Genomic DNA, 22,068 nt, shown 5'->3' with positions numbered 1-22,068 from the left:
AGCAGCAGACTTTTACAATAATAAAATAAAGAATAAAACAGGGGTGGTCCGTGGTGTAGTGGGTTGAGCAGGCGCCCCATGTACAAGAGGCTATAGTCCTTGCATCGGACGGCCCTGTGCTGCGTGTCGTTCCCCCTCTCTCTGCCCCCTGCTTCCTGTCTCTTTGAACTTTCTATTAAAGGCACAGAAGCCCCAAAAAATTATATATATATATATATATATATATATATATATATATATATATATATATATATATATATATATATATATAAAAAAACTGCATTAATGCGCGATTAAATAATTATCGGCGTTAAATAACTAACGAGTTAACGCGATAATAACGAGTTAACTCGGCAAGCCCTAGTTCTGATCTATTTTTGTCTTATGTGAGGATAGAAATCGTCCTCTCTGTCCCTCTGGTGATTTCTGACTTTTTTGGGGGCTTTTTATAGGTTCAGAAAGAATCTCTTTCTCTCATATGCACAAAAAGGAAACAGTTTATCTTATTAAACAGAAGATATGTTGTCAATATATACGTAAAATGTTCCAAGTTAAATGAACAAGTGTAGAAGTTAGAGAACAGTAAGATAGTGGGTGGCTCACGCATCCTCCACTCGGAGTTTAGAAGACAGAGAGCTTGCAGTTTGTTCTTATGTTTTTTTGTGTGTGGGCGCACAAAATGAGTGTGCGTACAAAGAGTTATCGCAGTCGCTCTCAACGAGGCATGAAGCACACTCCTGCTGCTTCAAGACATTCACAGATTTAAACTTGGCCGATCAATAACTCATTAGTGAAAAGCACCAGCGACGCCTCTTTCCAACCGTAGCAACAGACTACGACCTGATTTTCCTCTGAACAAGCTGACCTATGAGCCGGACCGGTAATGCTGGTCGCTGCTGAATGTGCAAACGGCTGCAGGCAAAGTGTGCAGGGGCCGTCTGCAAAGTGCAAAACAAAGTAGATAATGCTGCTATCTTTCATGTTGGCTGTGCTACAGTTCATGTTCAGTAAGATTAGAAATAAACTCAACGTGTTCCTTAGAGGCAAACTTAATATATTTAACCTGCCATTACTTTATCTATATCGATTCGGTGCCACGCGGTGCCGGTTTTGGTTTTAGTTTCCAGTTCTGAGGCAGATTCTGCATAAAACCTGATCATTTCTTAACAAAATTCGGTGGAAGCAGAGCTGATATGTGAGTAGTTCTGAACGATATATTGTTATCGTATCAATATCTAGATATGAACATTCAAGATATTAATATTGCAAATTTAACGATATCAACGATATAGATTCCCCCCGCATGTGCAGCTCAGGCAGTCGCAAACATCATTTTTACGCTCGCCCTTATATACAGCTGAAGCCGGCCAATGACAAACATCCGAGGGAGGGAGACGGAGACACACAAACTACATTCACAGCGGGGAAATTAAAAAGAGAAGCATGAGTGCGGAAGATGAGGCCGGTGCAGAATCTGCGCATTCGACGGATTTAGTAAAAAAAAGTAATTCTCCTTTATTTGGAGGTATTTTGGATTTGGAAAAGAGGATGTGAACCAGAGCGAGGTGTTGTGCAGGTCGAGGTAAGGCAGCACAACAAACATGTTCCACCACCTGAAACAACACCACCACATGCTGCAATGAGAGAAACGGCGGAGAAGTGAAGCCCAAGCAAAGTTTGATTGCTGATGCTTTCAGTAGCCTTACGCCATATGAGTCGACGTCCACCAGGCACAAAGACAAGACATGGTGCCCGTGTACACCGTCACAAAAGAGGGCTTTCAGAAAATGGTTCAGACGCTGGACAAACGTTACAAAATACCATCCCCAACATATTTTAATCATGTGGCCATTCCAAAAATCTATAAAAATGTGAAATGAATGTTGAATCCGAGCTCCGTGAAGTTGAACATTTTGCCACAACCCCGGACCTGTGGTCGAGCCGGACGACTGAACCTTATAGAGACAACTTTTATTGAATTCACTTTACCCTAAGACAATTCAAGGTAATGATTTGTGATAGTAAAAAGCAGCACTGGAACTGCACTGACTGCATAGAAATAAATGCATCTTATGAGCAAAGGGGGATGCACTTAAGTTAAAACCACAACATATATCCAGTGTGTGGTCGCTCAGTTGCTAAAGAGGGTTGCTCTAGTTCCCACTTTCCTTTTTTTTTATACAAAATGTACATAACACATATATATAAGTTGGCACGCCATTACAAAATGGATGTTTTACAAACAATCATATAGTCAGATATTACTAACAGTCATATATAATATATAGATTTTTTTAAAATTCTTATCTTACAAAGATATCTAACGCTCCATTTTATAACAACAAACTTCCAACTCAAGACCCGATGAATGCAGACGTCCTTCTTTTGTATTATGTTTTTTATTTTTCAGAAAAATGCTTAGTTTTCACTGAACCCACTGAAGTCATAGCGTTTTGAAATCGAGATATCTGGCATGAATATCGAGATATGAAATTTCGTCCATATCGTTCAGCCCTATATGTGAGAAGCTCTCTGATTTTAAAAACAGGAAGTTGTGTCAGCTTAAAAGTGGCAGCACAGTGCAGTCTTTGTTTTAAGGTGGCGCATCCAAAGGGAGACTCTGTACTACAAAAAGAAGAGCTGCCATAGATGGGCTCGCACAGAGCAAGTGAGAATAGGATTACATGTTCCCTGGGAATACCATCAGCAAACCCTAATTAGCTCTAAGCTGAGAGTATTGTCTGCGGGGAGAAAAGCAGGATGTGTCCGCGGTGGGTGGGTGGCATCTGTTGTTAGTCACAATGAATTTAAAGATTAGCAAAAGTGAGGTTCACTCCTCCCAGCAAAGAACACAAAAACAGATTTCCCTCAGTTCATTTGCTTTGGTGTTATGTCTGAAGTGAGGGAATTAGGTTTGGCTTTGGTGCATATTGTAGGGTTGTTTCAGCCACACATAGTGACAGTATGGACTTACTGGAGCATTAATGATAGGAAATTAAATATATAATTGCTGAGATGTAATTAAACTCTAATCCTATTGGAGTCTTGTTTTTCCTAATCTCCCATTTAGCTTTATGTTTCAATGTAAGGATGAATGCACATATGTGTATATATATATATATATATATATATATATATATATATATATATATATATATATGTGTTTCATTTAGATTTTTCTGCTTTAGTCCTCTCTGAAGAATCTTTTAGACATTCTTTGATGCTTTCCACATTAAAAACTGCACTGACGAAGGCTGTAATTTGTCAGATTTTCAAATTATTCTGCTATTTTTGAGTGGTTTGCAGGTTTATTCCTACTGTCTTTGTTATCTTCCTATTGTGCTTAAAAAGAAGAGCATAAAGAGAACAAAAAAGATAAACTCTACAATTAACAAGGTGCAAATCAAAAGAGGACACGCTGGCAACCAAGTGTGAGCATTTTTCTCTTGATCGAAGGCAAAGCCACAGACAGAAAGAGCAGTTTTCCGAGCAGCCGGGGAATTAAAAGATCAGTCTGAGGAGACAAGGCAGGTCATTCAGATCTGATTTCCTGGAGACATGGTGTTGAATTCCCACAGGGCTCTGCATTAGCACTTCCCTGTGCTAACGCGGTACACAATACCAAGACGGTAACATCTCACATAGTGCTGAAGACAGGGGATTGTTATTCCAAAGTGCACCCTGATAGCTGCACACTGAAATCAGACAGATGGATGCATTAATGCTATTTCTTTCACCCGGCGACTGTTTTCCTGTTACGTTAAGGTGCTAGATAGGAGGTTAATATAGGTTAATGTGAAGCTGACGCATCTTTGCAGCTCAGCAGGTAGATTGTGAAGTGCTCCCAGATCCCGAAAACAAAGCGTCAAGCTAGGGCCGGGCAATTTTTTTTTTGGTTTAAATATTGAACCACAATTTTATTTTCCTACGGTTTACAGAATCAAAAAAAATCGCGATTTAAAAACATTTCTAGACTCCGCAGATTTGTTTTGCTTTAAGTGTCTCCGTAGTAGCCTACACTGTAAAGAATTTCCCTGTAAAATAATAATTAAATAAATATCTTTTTAAATTATTTATTTATTTATTTATATATTATTTATTTTTAAATAATAATTTCACAGTGCAACTACAGTTATTTATTTTAACAGTATATTACAGTTTTTTCGATTACAGTATATGACCGTAGAATTATGGTAGCTGTTGTAGTTATTTTACAGTGCAACTACTGTTATTTATCAAACGGTATAATACTGTTTTTTGGATTACAGTACATGACGGTAGGATAACTGTGTTTTAGTAATTTTACAGCGCATCTACCGTAATTTATTTTACAGTATAATAACGTATTTTGGATTTGGACATCAATTCATTACAAATACTGTTTAATGCTGTTAAATTACAGTTATTTACTGGTATTGTTAAATGACTGATTTAACTGTTAATTTTACGTGTGAGGGATGAACATTCAACAGTATTTTACAATTATTGTCAAATACAGTCGGAAAATATACAGCTATTCGTTACAGTGCAGTCTCTCACTTTCCAGAACGCGTGCAAAACTCAGTCACTTTGCCTAAAATACGATCACATTCCCCCGCGGCACCGACAGACGTAGCATGCAATAAAAATGTCAATATACAGAGATGAAGAAGAGCTCCTTCCTAAAAATAGTTTTACTTCAGTTGTATGGAAGTGGTCCGAACAAACAACCGTTCTGTGTAAAGTTTGTAGAAAGTCGATCGCTGCAAAACATGGGAACACAGCAAACTTATTCCAGCACCTCCGACATAGACGTGGAAGTGTGCAGCACTAAGCTAGCAGATGCTAGCTCAAGCCTCAAAGTGCCTGCAAAAAAGCAGGTAACCATGGCAGCAGCCTTTTCAACAGCCATTCCTTATGACAAGAAATGGGCCCTTTATTATTATTTAAGGCTTACAAGAGATTTTTTTTTTCAGTTGAAATTTTTGCACATTAATGACAGCCAACTGGTGCTGTTTTTAATTAGTTTTTTTTTTTATTCCTGAACTGATTTGTTCACATAGGCCTAGACTACTTGGTAATCTCATTTGTCATTTGGTTAATTCTCAATTGTGTCAATAAAAAATATATGTATTCAAATTTGGCCTTACTCTGGTTTGTTTAGAGAAAATTAAAAAAAAAAAAAAAAAATCGAGGTTTAAATCAAAAATCGTCCATTAGTTAGAAAAAAAAAATCGAGATTTTATTTTTTGGCCAAATCGCCCAGCCCTACGTCAAGCTGAAATGTACGATACCAGTTTAAGATACTGTGGTTTCTATATCCATAAACAACTCACGGATTGTTTATCTTTGGTCAAAAAGTTGCAGTGAACCTGCACTTTCTGCCATATTTCTAAATGCTGTCCTTACCCTTTATCTCCAGTGGGTACAATGACACGAGTTTCATAGTTACTCGGTACCAGAATGTCACTTTGAGTGACATCCTTCGTCTGCAGTGAAACTTATTCAAGCATGTTATTTAAAATATAATCAGATATGGAGTTTAATAGAATAATTTGCCAGCAGGAAAAGTCTGTTTCATGCTGCTGCATCCCCATCCATCATGAGGCGTGTTTAATTATTCACAGCGCGGTCCTGTACTTTTACCAGAGAGCTAGTTTGCAACAAACCTGAGTTACAATCCGAAACATATTTCACATTTTAGGTCCAGGCTTTATTTAAATATCTTCTCTTTTTTTCCCAGACACTTGATATGCTTTTACACCTCGTAGATCCATCAGCACATTCACGGTTAATGCTGATGTTTCTGTTTTTCTGCTCGCCGATCCCCTCTTTTTGCATTACGGCCTGCCGGTTTAATCATGTCGCTTACGGAAAAGGAGTTTACTGTAAAACCAAGTAATGTGGATGAAACATTAGTGCTCTGACAAATGCTCGATGTCAGAAATGTAATGTGACGTCAAGGAGAGTTATTCTGCGGGCAAAAATATATATACCGTAACTCCATTTGGAAAAAGCAGATTTTCTCCAGCTTGAACCTTGATGTGTGTTTGATGTTATTTGGTATTTTCTTTGTTTGTGTCACACAGCTGAGTTTAGCAGGCAGAGAAAGAGATTTATTTTGTTGATTATTATTACAGGAGTCTGCTGTAAAACCTGAAAACATGAAAGCAACAGCTCTCCCAAAACACATCTGTTTTTTCCCTGTAAAGAATGCAAAGAAGATGTTAAATCATTTGATGTAAAGGGATGTAAAAAAAAAAAGGGTTCTCAGCTTTATAAACAAAGAGTTAAAGGGTAAAGCTTTTCTCATTTCACCACATAAAGTTAAAAATCTTTCGTCCTATTTGACATGAGATGGCTGTTGTATGATTAATGAAGTGGTTCCTGCATCTCAGATTGGGCCTTCCTCTCCTTCACTGCAGAATAACACATCATTTAGTCTGGGGAGATCTTACCCGGGTCACACACTAGAAGATCTAGAAGTTTTGATTGGACCAAAGCTGTAAATCTGAGTAAAAAGGTATAATTAACTGATGAACCACATGGAAAAATGCTGTGTTTTGGTGTTTAGATGCCATCTAAATGTCCATATTAAACCAAAAGATCATTATAGTATGTTTTTGTCTGTGTGTGACACGGTGGTCTGAAGTCACCAGGGGGTTTAAAGGCCTCACACCGGCCCAAAATGGTCCCCATCAAGCAAAGTAAAAGAAACAAGGGAAATGATGCTCCTTTTGAATAACGTACACACAGGAATCTATTTGGTTGCATATATACAGAGGTGGGTAGAGTAGCCAAAAATTGTACTCAAGTAAAAGTACTGTTACTTTAGAATAATAAGACTCAAGTAAAAGTAAAAAGTAGTCATACAAATAATTACTTGTGTAAGAGTAAAAAAGTGCTCGGTGAAAAAACTACTCAAGTACTGAGTAACTGTTGAGTAACGTCTGATTTATTTGTTAACACAAGCGTTCAATCAGACAGACAAAAATACTAAATAATCATCTTTAGGCAAATTAGAGTTCATCCAATTGATAAAATAAATTAAAATGAATTAATTAATTACAAAATAGCTTAAATTAAAATAATCCAGGTAAATTCAAGTCCTTCAATAAAAAATAAAAGAGACTTAGGAAATGTTTAAAACATCTGTAACCCATATGTAACCTAAAAAACAAACATTCATCTATCCATGGGGGGAAAAATGAATTTAGGAAACTTAGCGCTACATGTTTCCTCAAGTTAGATGTTGAGTTTCTGCTGTTTCTATCTGTTTCTTTGTTTGTTTGCTACGACTGCTAATGCTAAAGCTAACCCGTCCCGCCACTGAGACTGAGTATGGTCACGTGACCAGACTGCACGGCTGCGTCTGATTGGTGGAACACAGTCAGGTGGTAGAGCCTTTGGCGGAAGTCTCTCTCTCTGTCAGAATAAAACATTAAAATGAGGCGTACGCGGGGGGATAAAAATAATGAGGCGTAGAATACCAAAGAGGTAAGAAGAAAAGTAACCAGCTCATTGTAGCCTAATGTAGCGGAGTAAGAGGACAGTTTCTGCTGCACACATCTACTCAAGTAAAAGTAAAAAGTATAGAGATTTAAAACTACTCCTGGAAGTATAATCTGTTCAAAAACTTACTCGAGTAAATGTAACTCGTTACTACCCACCTTTGCATATATAATTTATCTGCTCTCCGTATTGACTGCTTGCATGTTGCAGTTAACTAAGTGAACCAATGAGTGAATTACAGCTTGTGGCAGAGACTTTTACTACGTAAGTCCAGTGCCGTGCAAACTGTTCATACATAAAGCAAACACAGTTGCAGTTACATGCTAATTGTGTTTTTGTGTAACGATTTTCAGTCGCACTGATGTGGTTGTAAATGTGGTTTTTGGCTCTAAAATCCTTCATCTGCCTCAGCTTTTTTACTAAGAAGCAACTCATTAGTGTTTGCTTTTGTTTTCGCCCGCTCGACCTTCCATCCTCAGAAAGAGCCGCTCACATCTGAACAAGAAATGAGCAAACGTCTCTTTTCTTTTTGATGCCCATTGTCTCACGGTACTGTAGCGTCTCACAGTTATGAATAAAAACAAAGTGAATATGTCTGTAGTTGAATAGTTTGTAGGCTGAGAGGCTGTTTGCTGAAGCAGGAAGGGTTTTTTTTAGGGCTTGAAAAAACAAAAGAGTGGGTTAGTGCTCTGCAGGAATCGATGCCAACCAGTAAAACTCAGAACTAGAGCCATTTCTTTAAAAAGAAACAAGTGCCTGTCCAAAGGCTGCTGCTGTCTTAAACATGAGGGAAAATTGACCGAATGGATTCACAGCAGAAAAACCCTTGACAGGGTTGTTATGTCACCTTGTGATTCGGGCAGGTCTCGCCCCACATCGATTAAAGAAAGGTTGATTGAGGTTTCTGCAGTCGAAATGTGGCCTTTTCATTTTTTGTGTCCAAAACATCCCAGCTTTCTCTTGTGCATGGTGTGTTTTCAATAGTATAACAGCAGTTCAAGACCCTGTTATGTTGTTCTTGTTCGGTCAAATTGCTGTAATACAAGGCTGAAAATGCCTCTCTGCATCGTGGCTCGTTGTAGGTGAACTTTGTGATGCACCAGAGGAAAATAGACAAACATTTACCATAGTTCCTAAAAACATCTGTCTATTCATTTGAGGGTCTGGAGCCTCTAATATCTGAGTCTTTAACTCTTTTGTTTTTGGTGCATTTTAAAGATATCAGGACGAAGATTTCCCTCAGGAGTGTCATAGAAGTTTATGGAAATGTGGAACAGCTCCAGCTGAGTTTTTTCTCAGCGTTTTGGTGAATAAGTTAAACAACCGGTGAGATGCAGAGATGAAACTTTACAAAGAAAAACTAAGTTTCTCACAGAGGTCGTCTTCCCCTCTGCATGTTATGCGACCTGATGCTGACGAACCAAACACCCTCCGCTCTTGGTTAACCAGGAACAGATGCCTGACTTCCTACCGGCCCATGTTTATGTTCTTGAGCACATTCCTTCTTACCTCCTCCACGCGTCTGCCCTGTTGCGGCTGTCTTTGTGCTGGATGTCTTTACAGCTGGAGCTGAGAGCAGCGGACGGCCCATAAGAACCTCGAACGCGAGTCTCTTTGGTGATTTTCTTTGGCCCAGCTTCCCCGTGAAGTCAAAACAGCTGGAAATCATTCCCCTTTCACTTTGGCTCAGAACAAAACCCTTGTAGAAGCGGACTAAAGAACTGTCGGGTCTGCACGTCTCATGGTACTCCTCCCTGAACTCCTGCTGTGATTATAAGTCAGCGAGTTTGAGCTGGGAAGCGTTGTCCATGGCTCTGGCTCCAAGCCCGTAATGTGGTCAAGTTTAAAGTTTCTGGGCCTGTGGAGCTAAACCCTGGCTCCCAAAGCTCTCTACCCTTTACGACTGGTTAAAACTCAGCAAAGTCACATCTTTGGGTACCTTTGAAACAAGATAACCGCCTCTTTTTAAGGCACAAATGCTGGTTTCGCTTTAGAACGAAAACTAGTCTGCAAAGTCTTGGGAAATACCAGGTCTCAAGACGTTTGTTAAAAATGAATACATGCCATAAATTATTCAGAAGTGCATAATCAGTACCACTGCGAAGGGCTCTGGGAACCCTTAAAAGCAGCTTGAAGCCAGAGCACATACTCTCTCAAACATTCTGCCAGAAAGGAATGGGTTTGACTGGTCAGGGCGTTAGCCTCGAGACAAAGTCGAGCTTTTCACGTCAGTCAGACAGGGGAGGCGTGGAGGTTTGCCAGGACATGAAAACATTTGGATCAGAACACATAAGCTGTGATGCAGATTTTCATCCGTCTGCGTGAGTCACAGAGTGAGTCGCAGCTTTGAATCATCTAGATGCAGCACCATTTGGGAATCCAGCGATGATCTGTACATAAAATATCCATGAGGTTATACAGTAGAAGGGTGTTCACGCTGTTATGTCTTCTCAGCACTTTTATGCTGCCAGGTTTACTCTTTCTGTAAAAAAAAAAAAAAACTGTAATTTTTTATGCATTTGGGAAACTGCCTCTTCATAAGCCAAATCATTCTGTCAAAAACTGAAATTACACTCTTACCGCTTCCATACGAGTTATGAGGATCAGTAGCAGCCAGGTGCTACTGATCAAAGGCACTTGTTTAACTGATCATCAGTAAGTGTGAGCACCTCTATAAAAGCAGAAGTTTGGTCAGTTTTCTGCTCTGGAGCATTCACGATGCCAAGGAGGAAAGACATCAGCAATGATCTGAGAGAAGCAGGACAGCTGTCAATCTTTCCAGGAGTACCCAGCAAGGTCACCCCAAGGTCAAAAACCCAAGAGCTGCATCTCAGGCTGTGTTCGAAACCACATACTACATACTACATACTACATACTACATACTACACACTACATACTACATACTGATCGATCAGACAGTATGCAGAGCGTTTACCCACAATGCATTTCGCTCCTGCCCGAGCCGAAATCAGCCGGCTTGAAGCTTATTTCGCTTAAGCTCTAAACTCTGTAAACTTTAGCAACATTTGACACATTTTCAGGTGAGAAAGAAGTCGTTTAGATCCCCAACGTGTTGAAAACCTGACAAAATACCAGCTATTTACAATTTTGTTCCGACGAATTCGGCGCCACTAAAGCTAGCCGTAGTGAGCAACGCACTTCTGGTTATTGTGTGCTTTTGTTTTGAAAACAGGAAGTGAACCTACCCTCGTTGTAGCTAGCTTGAAACTGCCGTTTTGACAGGAAATGACGATCGGCGACGTCACGTTACGTTGCATCTTGGGTAGTTTGAGTATGAGTAGTAACCTCATGAATCCATACTCAACATTTCGGAGAATCTAGTATGCATCCGGGAACGTCTCGCTTACTCAAACTCACATACTAACTCAAAAAGTTAGTATGAGTAGTAGGAGAAGTATGCGGTTTCGAACACAGCCACAGAGACCGAGGAGCACCTGTAAAATAGAAAATTTTTATTTTATAGAAAATAGAAAAAAACAAAGAGTGACAGAGAGAGAGAGAGAGAGAGAGAGAGAGAGAGAGAGAGAGAGAGAGAGAGAGAGAGAGAGAGAGAGAGAGAGAGAGAGAGAGAGAGAGAGAGAGCTGCACTCTATGCCGCCTGACCAAAATGACTCCGGTAACAACACTCTCCCGAGATTAACAACAAATTAAAAGCAATTTTAATTATGTACAGCAATTTTTTAACCTTTTTAAATAATGCACACATAAATGACCTGAAATAAACTGGTAACTTATTAAATAAATGATCTGTCTATAAATACTGCAAGTAGCTCCTTTTTTATTACAATTAACGTAAATCATATTTCAACATGTAAACTCAAATAGCTATCCAAATATCAATAAACCCAAATAGGACCCAGGCTCCTACATAAATAGTGACAACATGTAAAATGTCACGTGTTAAACCTTTAAATTGAAAGAGGGTGCACTTTCTTTGTCCCCCACTGTTTTCAGCAATGTTGATATCCTCTATTTTGGAAATGTGGGGCAGGCAGGGAGAGCAGGCTGAAAACAATGCAGCAGGTCTGATTTCAGTGGGTGTCCTGGATTGTCCCACATATGCATATACATGTAATCCTTATGCAACTTGTGCTGTGATATTTCTGCTTTGGCTGGCATTGTATTTATAGCAGACTGACAGCATGGTGAGGATGTGTGTCATTCTTTGGTCCGTCATGTGGCCCCCGAGGGGGAGGTGGAGACCTCCACCGCTTCATACCCATGGCACTGAAATGATCATCATCTTTATTTGGGTTCATAAACACACCGTGTTCCCTGAAACAATAACCAAGCGTTTCCTTCCGGGCTGAGTCTCACGCAGAATCCCTCTGGCTCATTAAAGCAGCAGTCGTTAGTTTTTTTAACACGTTTTTAAAAAAAAAATCAATTTAACTTAATCTAACCTGAAGAATGGGTTTTAAAGTTTTGTTTTTAAGGCTCTGGATTTCACAGCACCGAGTGCTGAGCATGTTAAAGTGTCTGCTTTTCATTATGGCTGTGAAATCCAAGAACGTCTGGTAGGAAACTTGTGCTCGCACGCATACGCTCACACGAACGATGCCGGAGACGTGGGCCTTTCCTGACACAAGCTCACACGAACTCTCATCATGGCAGAGAAGGTTGTGGGGACATCGGTCCCATCACTGTGAGCATCCCCGCACTTCATTTCCTATTTTTTTCCCCTATTGTCTCTGCTCCAGAAAAGCAGGGGACACTTTGAAGATGTTTTGAATAAAAAGTTATTTTTCCTTATTTAATCTGGGTATGGTTATGATTTAAACCAGGGCTGTGTTTGAAACCGCATACTTCTCCTACTTCTCCGTCTACTCATACTAACTTTTTGAGTTAGTATGCGAGTTTGAGTAAGCGAGAAGTTCCCGGATGCATACTAGATTCTCTGAAATGTTGGGTATGCATCATGAGGTTTCTACTCATACTCAAACTACCCAAGATGCAACGTAACGTGACGTCGCCGATCGTCATTTCCTGTCAAAACTGCAGTTTCAAGCTAGCTACAACGAGGGTAGGTTCACTTCCTGTTTTCAAAACAAAAGCACCAATTGTGTCGTAATGGCTTTCCCTATGATAAAAGGCAACAGGTATTCTATTTTGTGAAAATAACCGGAAGTGCGTTGCTCACTGCGGCTAGCTTTAGTAGCACTGAATTCGTGGGGACAAAATTGTATATAGCCGGTATTTTGTCAGATTTTCAACACGTTGGGGATCTAAACGACTACTTTCTCACCTGAAAATGTTTCAAATGTTGCTAAAGTTTACAGAGTTTAGAGCTTAAGCGAAATCAGCTTCAGGCCGGCTGATTTCGGCTCGGGCAGGAGCGAAATGCATTGTGGGTAAACGCTCTGCATACTGTCTGATCGATGAGTATGCAAGTATGTAGTATGTAGTATGCGGTTTCGAACACAGCGCATGTCTTCAAAATCTACTGAATTCCATCGGTGTTGCCTTCTCATTTTGAAATAAGAACAACTCTCTTTTGTGTGTTTTGCTAAGTTTCCTCGTAAAGATTTCTGAGAGAGAAGTGCGTTTGTGTCCCATTACTGTCTGCTGACGCCATTGTTTTGTGACGTGAGCGTCCCAGGAACATCTTTTAGCCTCGTCTGTGTGTCAGGCAGGAAGTTGTGGTCTTTGACTCAGAATCCCGTGCAGATGTGTGGCCCTTAAAGCCCTTGTGGTCACTTTTCGTTACACCAATTACTCTCAAGCTCCAAACCACAGAGTGGGGGGGGGAGGCAAGTATCAGTGTATATTTAACAGAAGAGGTTCTGTTTGGAAGTCTTGACACCACATGAGCAACGGATGGACCATTGGTCTGAGTCCACCTTCTGCCTTATCACAGATGAGCAGACATCACTTGGCACAGAAAATCGGCTCAGCACACACTGACTGTTTTCTCACTGGTTTCCCACAGTGTGGAAATGATGGGGTAAGATGCATTTGTAATCTGAGCGTCAGAGCCAGAAAACACTGAAACAGCGTGTTCTCTCACCATCTGTCCATAGCTGGCAGCCGCAACAAGAGAAAGACACACGTTGTTCTTTGTTTGGATATAAGCTTCGCTCATTGACCCCACAAAGGTCATTTTATTGTGTCAATAAACACCCTTCACTTCCACCAAATGTGTCCAAAACAGCTTACTTCACACAGAACCACTCATTAGATTAAAAAAATAAATAAATCTGGCACTGATCAACAAGGAAACACAGCAACTCGTGGGATTCTGCTCGAATGATGAATTTCAGTCTTTATAATTTGACATCAGAGAACATTTGCTGCTTTTTCTTATTGTTTATAGTTCTCAGCAGGATAAAAACACGTCACGAGGACTTGAAATAGTCCATCGTTGCAGTTATTCAAATCCAAAAAAACTTCAATTTAAATCTGCAGATGTCAGATTAAGAGAAATATCTTCTCTCCCACAGCAAGGTGAATATTTGGAGGCACTCGTAGCTTTTCTGCAGCCATGCTGGAAGCTTTTCCAGCTTCCCCTGTGAGCCGAAGCATTAAGTGCAGCTAACACACCCTGCTAATTAAACCCCTGTTCCCACACCCTCTTACTGCATAGGGCTGGAATCACAGACCTGCTCCATGTGTGTTCCTCACAGTTAAACTAAGGAAATCATGTGAAATCATGAGAAATTATCACTGATCATAGTTCCAACTGATGGGAAGTTGTTAAAGAAATAAAACAACTTTTACATCCTCTGTGCAAAGTTCTGTTTTATGTGAAAAACCGAAGACTAGTGTGAGTGTCTGAAGCTTCGGAGCACATTTCCCACCCCTCCTGATTGCAGCTGTCATGAGCCCAATGTGCTCTTAAGTATTGCATCAGTTACCAGGAGAATACTGGCGGGGATAACGTTTCTTTTTAACCCACTGAGACACATGTACGTCTCAGAGGTTTGTGACATTGAGGTATACTGAAACATTACAGTACCACACCCCCTAAAAAAAGTAGAAATCTGACAATTTAGGCCAGCGTTACTCACTATTTTTTTCACAAGAGCCACAGTGGCAGAGCAAAATCAAGGGAAGAGCCACTTTTACCACAACATACTAAAGTCCCCTTTTGCAAATATGCATTTCTACATATAACACATCCCACAAAAAAAGAAACAACACAGCCAATACATTTTCAATTAAGACCACATTTACCTTAATACTGGGATGAGCGGAAGCTGGCCTGCATGTCCTTGACTTTCTTCATGTTGTATTTGTAGTTTGTTGTTGTAATCATAGTGAGACATTCAGGATGAGCGTGGTTTTTAGGGACCGAGCAGTGAAACTGCAAGGACCCTATTGTATCTGTAAGGTTTATTATTAGGGACCGAGCAGTGAAACTGCAAGGACCCTATTGTATCTGTAAGGTTTATTATTATTCTTTCTTTCTTCTTTCTTTCTTTCTTTCTTTCTTATTCTTTGCAAAAGGTATGCGAAAACTCAGGAAATTTTGCGAGCGCCACGTGCCAGTCGACGACATGAAAGAATCTAAACATTATATCTTTGGGAGTCGCTCATTGGCTCTGTAGCGCCCCCTACGATGGTTAAAAATTGTCCCCGCAATAGGATTAGTTTCGCTTGGGATGACGAAATTCGGTACACTTGTTCATCATGCCAAGACGCACAAAAAAGTCTCAGGCCGCCATGGTCCCACGTACACAGGAAGGCGGCCATTTTGGATGGAAAGTGCGTTTTCGTGCCATTTTTGGCCGATTCCACGCCTTGCTTAAGATCGAACTTGTCCTACAGATTTCATGCTACAGACTTCAAACTTGGCCAGGTTACTCTTAAGACATGGGGGGGGAAATTCATGGAGAAACTTTTTCAAAACTTAAAGGGCGTGGGCGTGGCAACTCCTCAAAGTTCGATGACTCGCCATCACTCGCCACAACAAATTAAGTCGCTTATAACTCCCACATACATTATCCAATCTGTCCCAAACTTCATACGGTGAATGCTGGACCTAGCCTGAACGCATACATATTATCATAACGACATCCACCTATAGCGCCACCTGCTGGTGGTCGGAAACATCTCTTTTTTTCCACATCTCGCATTTGATCGAACTCGTCCTACAGATTTAATGCTACAAGCTTTAAACTTGGCCAGATTACTCTTAAGACATGGGGGGAAAGAGTCATGGAGAAACTTTTTCAAACCTCAAAGGGCGTGGTCGTGGCGACGCCTCAAAGTTATGACTCGCCATGAAGAATTAAGTCGCTTATAACTTCCACACTCATTATCCAATCTGTCCCAAACTTCACACGGTGAATGCTGGACTCAGCCTGAACGCGTACATATTATCATAGTGACATCCTCCTATAGCGCCACCTGCTGGTGGTCGGAAATGTCATTTTTTGCCACACCTCACATTTTATAAAACTCCTCCTACAGATTTAATGCTACAAGCTTCAAACTTAGCCAGGTTACTCTTAAGACATGGGGGCAAATATTCATGGAGAAACTTTTCCAAACTCTGAACAATTCGGGCGTGGTCAGGCGGTGAAAAACGTGTGATGGTGTTTGTGATTTGAAAGCCTTATCATCATCACAACGTCATGAAACTTGGCACACACGTCCATCCTGAACACCTCGTACGTATGTGAAGGGTATCGTGTGTGGGCGGAGCAAAGTGGCTCAGTGGCGCCCCCTAGGGTACTTAAAAATGGTCCACACATTGGGGTTAGTTTTGCGTGGGACGACGAAATTCGGTACACTCATTCATCATGCCCAGACGCACAAAAAAGTCTCATGCCGCCATGGTCCCACGTCCACAGCAAGTCGGCCATTTTGGATGGAAAGTGCGTTTTCGTGCCATTTTTGACCGATTCTACACCTTGTATAAGATCGAACTTGTCCTACAGATTTCATGCTACAGACTTCAAACTTGGCCAGGCTACTCTTAAGACATGGGGGGAAAAATTCATGGAGAAACTTTTTCAAACCTCAAAGGGCGTGGGCGTGGCGACGCCTCAAAGTTCTATGACTCGCCATCACTCGCCACAACAAATTAAGTTGCTTATAACTCCCACATACATTATCCAATCTGTCCCAAACTTCATACGGTGAATGCTGGACCCAGCCTGAACGCGTACATATTATCATAGTGACATCCACCCATAGCGCCACCTGCTGGTGGTTGGAAACATCTTTTTTTTTCACACCTCGCATTTGATCAAACTCCTCCTACATATTTAATGCTAAAATCTTCAAACTTGGCCAGGTTACTCTTAAGCTAGGGGGGAAGAAAACTCTTGAGAAGCTTTTCCAAACTCTGAACGGTGTGGGCGTGGCCAGGCGGTGACAATCGTGTGATGGCGTTTGTGATTTGAAAGCCTTATCATCATCGCAACTTAATGAAACTTGGCACACACGTCCACCCTGATGACCTCGTTCGTATGTGAAGGGTATCGTGTGTGGGCTGAGCAAAATGGCTCAGTGGCGCCCCCTAGAAATTTTCAAAAACCCCTCCGCATTGGAGTTATTATGTGCTCGTACGTACGCAGAGGGTATCGTGTGTGTGGGCAGAGCTGCGGCTCCAGCGTCCAGCGCATGCCCCAACGTGCGCACATCCCAACGTACGCACACCTCGGTCCCGCTCACAGCTGCTTGCAGCTTTCTAGTTGTGCTGGTTTTTGCCCTTTTTTAATTAAAAACCGACACATTGTGCCTGCATCTCGCGCTGGCTAAAGGAGCTAGCGTGCTCTGCGGTCAAGTGTGACGGTGGTTTAAGCGGGCTGCGTTGCCAGGTTTAACAGTGCCCCTTTAGGAAACACCATTAAGCCTTAATTAATACTTAATAAAAATACTTAATACTGTGCAGTATTCGCTGTATGTTATTTGAAAAAAATGTATTGTTATTGTTACCATATTGTTATAAGCTACTATGCGAGTGCGAGCCACCAATTAAAGCTTGAGGAGCCGCGCTGTGAGTATCTCTGATTTAGATGAAGTGCTTAAAGCAGTAATGCTGAGAAAGACCTAAACTGTTTCTCTTTCACAAGAGGCTGAACACAGTGCTGATATTTGAGATAAAGTGTGTCTTGAGCCTTACTTTGAAATTGGGATGAATAAAGTATCTATCTATCTATCTATCTATCTATCTATCTATCTATCTATCGATCTATCGATCTATCTATCTATCTATCGATCGATCGATCTATCTATCTATCTATCTATCTATCTATCTATCTATCTATCTATCTATCTATCTATCTATCTATCTATCTATCTATCTATCTACCAAATAATCAAATCAGGAAGGTAAAAAGCATGCAAAAAGACCCTTTTTTAACATCCAGTAACTGCCGTAGTTTTTCTTCCATCTTTCACTTTCTCCTCAGCTGTGTCTGTGGCCCAGATGCAGAGTGGGTCGTTCTGTCTCAGACTTCCACCTCAGTGGTTCTGCTTCCTCCAGGTTCTGGAAATAGACACGGTGACCGTGACACAGCAAGCAATCAGTGGTCAAGTGCAGAGCAGGACGAAAGCAGTGTGGAAGTTTAAGGTGCTCCAGCTATCCTCAGGGGGTGCTGAATGTGCTGGTTGAGTTCTCCTGGAAATCCGCCACCTTTATAATCACATGTGCAGCTTAGGGTGCATTTTTTACGATTTTTGTGGCAAAGCAAACAACTGAAAGTGGCAGCGATTTCCTCTTTTTTTAAATTTTTTATAGACTTTCTTTATTGGAAGCAATTTCACAAGTAGAAATGTAGCAGTACAGCGCATCAGAGAAGCCTTCCATTCTATAATTTCCCCCCAGTTTTTTATCCCTCCCACAATCCCACCCCACGCAACGGAGACCAGTTCTAAGAATTCAATATCAACATATAAACAGTACAAGACACATACAACAAACACATTAATACAGACAATGACAAAGTAAACTAGTAAATTAAAAAAAAAAAAAAAAACAACAACAACAACAATGAAAAAATAAAATAAATAAAATATAAATAAATAAAATATGGGGGGCTCAGTCGTCGCAGTCAGGCAGAGATGTCAAAGATTCAATATAGTTTAAGAGAGGTGTCCAAGTCTTTTCAAAAGGACCTAAGGAACCATTGAGGGAAAATCTGAGCTTTTCAAGTTTAATGGACAGTGGCACCTCTTTCACCCACCTGCTGTGAGATTGAGGGTGTTTCCAATTGAGAAGTATGAGTCGCCTGGCCAGCAAAGTGGCAAATGCAAGAACAATTTGCATAAGTTTAGATGCAAGAGGCTGCAGGGGGGAACCAAATAAAGAAATAGTAGTGTTGTAAGCTGTGCTAAGAGTTTTAAAGATTTCAGACCAAAATGTGGCAAGCCTGGGACAAAACCAAAACATATGGGAATGGTCGGCTGGGGATTGTTTGCACCTATTACAGGAATCGGTTATGGTGACCTCTTTTTTTTCCTCAATGTTCTTTTCAGCTTGTGCTTTTTTTTTTATGATGCTGTGCAGGCACAACATGCTCTTCTTGGGATTAATTAAGAAAACCACCGTTTCACCACTACCCTGATCGGGCATTGTAACAGCACGGAGCTTCCGAGCTCAGATTTTAGTGTCGAACTGGCCCGTAATCGAGGCAGAATGTTAAGAGGGAAGAAACACCTCACTGCTCCCTTTTCAGAATGCACACTCAGGTCTGTGCAGCCGTCCGGGCTTTAACTGCGTGATCTCGCTCTTCAGAGGCAGAGAAAGGTTCAAAAAGCCTAATCACCGGCAGTGCTCTGTCCTCTCAGACCTGCGTATGTCCTTGAGTCGAGATGTTGAACCTTCAGCCCATCTGAAATAAATCAGCTAACTACCTAACGTAATTATTTCCCCTTTCCTTTTCACATTTCTACTTTCGTTCGTTCGCCCTTCTTCTGGCCTCCTGTTCATAAGATTTATGACATTCAGATTTTTTTTTATATTACTGCAAGGATGCATGAAGCGTTCCTTCATTTTCAACGAAAATTAATCTCCCTCGCTTGTCTCTCTCCACATCCGTCTTCGTCTTTCCTTCCGCAGGTAGTCGGCGGGGATGGGAAATGATGGAGGACAAAGGCCCTCGTGTTGCCGACTACTTCGTGGTGGCCGGCCTGACGGACCCGTCCAAGCCTCTGGACCAGGAGATCCACTTCGATGACGTGTGCCACAAGACGGCCAAGCCGAAGGCGCCCATCACCGATGTGGCGGTGGTGATCCGCTCAATGGGCGAGGAGGTGCCTCCGGGGTTCACGTTCATAGAGACGACGCCGACCGGCCAATCGGCTGATCTTAACAACGGCGGCCTCATGGCGCCTCAGATCTTCCTGTGTTACAGGCGTGGCCGGGACAAACCACCGCTCACCGACCTTGGGTAAGCGCCAAATGGGTCTTGAGCATTTTTTCTGAGCTGCTTAAACAAAGCTGAACTGTACGTAGATAAGGAGGAGTCGCCCCGTGTTTTTGCCTTTAGATAGAAGATGCATTTCAGATGAAAGGCAACTTCCATCCTTTATAGACTAATAAACTGAGCCTCAGCTGTGCTGCTGGACGAAAGGCGTCCTCTTGTTGTCCTCTGCATTTGTCCCTCAGTCATTCTGGATGTAAAAGTGGGTTTAATCAGTATAAAATCTACAGTAAAGTTAACACTTACCTCCAAATAGCTTCTTGGCTTAGAGAGCAACAGTGAAACAACATTTCCTCACCGAGAGAAGGGCAAAGAATGGATTTGAGGGCTTCTTTAAATTAGGGCTGGGCGAGTTAACTTGTTATTATCGCGTTAACTTGTTAATTATTTAACGCCGATAAATATTTTATCGCACATTAATGCAGGACTTATAATTGTAAAAGTCCGTTGAATGCATCACATTCACACAGTTACAGCAAACACCACGAAGCATGGAGTAATAAAATAAAATTAACTAGCAGGTAACATCACCCCTACAGGTGCTCCTCGGTCTCTGTGTGAAGCTCACGGAGCTAACCGGCGCTACTTCCTGTTTTACTTGTTTCAACATAAAAGCACGTATTTCAAAATAAATTAAAAAAAAAACTCCTCCATTTACAGCCAAGTTGAATTGTCTTCTCAGCGTAGTAGTTCCAGTCTAAAATATCACTTGAAGGCAAAACACACAACTGATAGCAGCAAGTCATTCAAGGAAACAGACAGTGGAGCGAGGCTTCTACATAAAAACTACAGAAAGATGCTGATGTTAAAAGTGTGTTTGCACAACAAATGTTATGGCACTTTCATTCATATGGCAGCACATTTAAAATAAAACTAAATGCTAAAGGCTATACACTACTTTTGAATTCATTTTTGGATTTTGCGTACAAATGCGATTAATCGTGATTAATCAGGGAAATCATGTGATTAATTAGATTAAACATTTTAATCGTTGCCCAGCCCTACTTTAAATTTATAATAGGTTTCTGCTATTCTCCCAACTGGCTTTGGCTGCTTTGTTGACTTGATTCGTTAAAGTTAGCACGTGGCAGACGGTGATAGTCCACATGTTTTTATTCCCCAGAAGGATGGAAAGGATCCATTCTAAACAAGCATGTTGTTAATGAGTGCAGCACTAAATAAAAAAGCACTTTAGTTAAGAGTAAAACAAAGCAGAAACCCAGGGAAATCCAAGACATTGTGTTTATTTAGCATACTGAAGCCTCTGCCTGGCCGGCTGCACTTTGACTCTTTATTTAGCTTCTGTTGTGATTGAGCCAGACTGTGAGGTAGGCCAGCTTAAAGATTCAAAAATAATAATCCTTTTAGAAATGGAATAAGCTGCAGAAAATGGACATATGGGTGGCTTTTTAAGGTTTTTGGTAATTTCTGTTTTTGATTGTTTGCATTGATTGGACCAGCTCTGGTTGTAAATTACTTCAGTCGAATCTTAAGAATCGTACCTTTTTTAACAATCTGTCTCTTATACACTGGAGTACACAGCAAAGTTGATGGCTTGCTTGTAGGTTATTGGACTATTCTATCTTTCTTTCCAACCTTCCTCTTTGAATCCACTGTGTTTTTAAGGGCAACTCTTTTCCTCGTGTTATCCCAGAGAGCGGACTGTCCCTCTGTGTTTGCCACACCGACTCGAGAGTAAATAATCAGGTCCTGCGTTCAAATATGTTATGAGCAGACTGCTCAGTGAGTCTTTTGTGTGTCATGGACAGTTTCCATTGTTAAAAAGAGTTGACTTTGACCAGAACAGAAAGCTTGGTGTTGAATTTTGTCTTCGGGAAGCCCAGAAATCCTGTAGAGATCCTTGTAGCTGTTTGCCTGTTTGCAGGGCCCACATTTCTTTGTGCACATTATGTTTTCTTGATGTTTCTGTATCCATACTTTGTCTCTCTCTTAGGAACGATTTAACACTTCTATCTGCAAACAATACAGTTGCTGTTGATCCTACAAGTGTCAGCGTGTAAAAGTGATCCAGAACAGCTGAAATGCCTCTGCCTGAAAACCTTCCTGTGCTGCAGTTTCCCACAGCAGCTGCTCTCGGTCTGCTTTTGCAACCGTTCCCCGTTGTGAGTTTTCTACAAAAGGTGAAAGTGAAGCACAGTTACAGGTGTCATCCTCACCAAGT

At 41.1% G+C, this 22,068-nt stretch overlaps 1 protein-coding gene across 10 annotated transcripts in view; it reads left to right on the top strand.

The window, feature by feature from the left end:
• LOC142380994 (C-myc promoter-binding protein-like) overlaps positions 1-22,068 on the top strand; it is a 106,831-nt gene that overhangs the window by 7,221 nt on the left and 77,542 nt on the right. For all 10 annotated transcript variants that reach the window (XM_075466889.1, XM_075466892.1, XM_075466887.1 and 7 more), the window contains exon 2: positions 19,523-19,853. In XM_075466889.1, coding sequence (XP_075323004.1) covers positions 19,543-19,853 — 311 coding nt within the window. In that variant the 5' untranslated portion in view covers positions 19,523-19,542. The remainder of the gene's footprint in view (positions 1-19,522; positions 19,854-22,068) is intronic.

The sequence above is a fragment of the Odontesthes bonariensis genome, chromosome 1 (assembly GCF_027942865.1).
Source record: "Odontesthes bonariensis isolate fOdoBon6 chromosome 1, fOdoBon6.hap1, whole genome shotgun sequence".
NCBI lineage: Eukaryota > Metazoa > Chordata > Actinopteri > Atheriniformes > Atherinopsidae > Odontesthes > Odontesthes bonariensis.
This window is presented reverse-complemented; position numbering and strand designations above follow the sequence as displayed.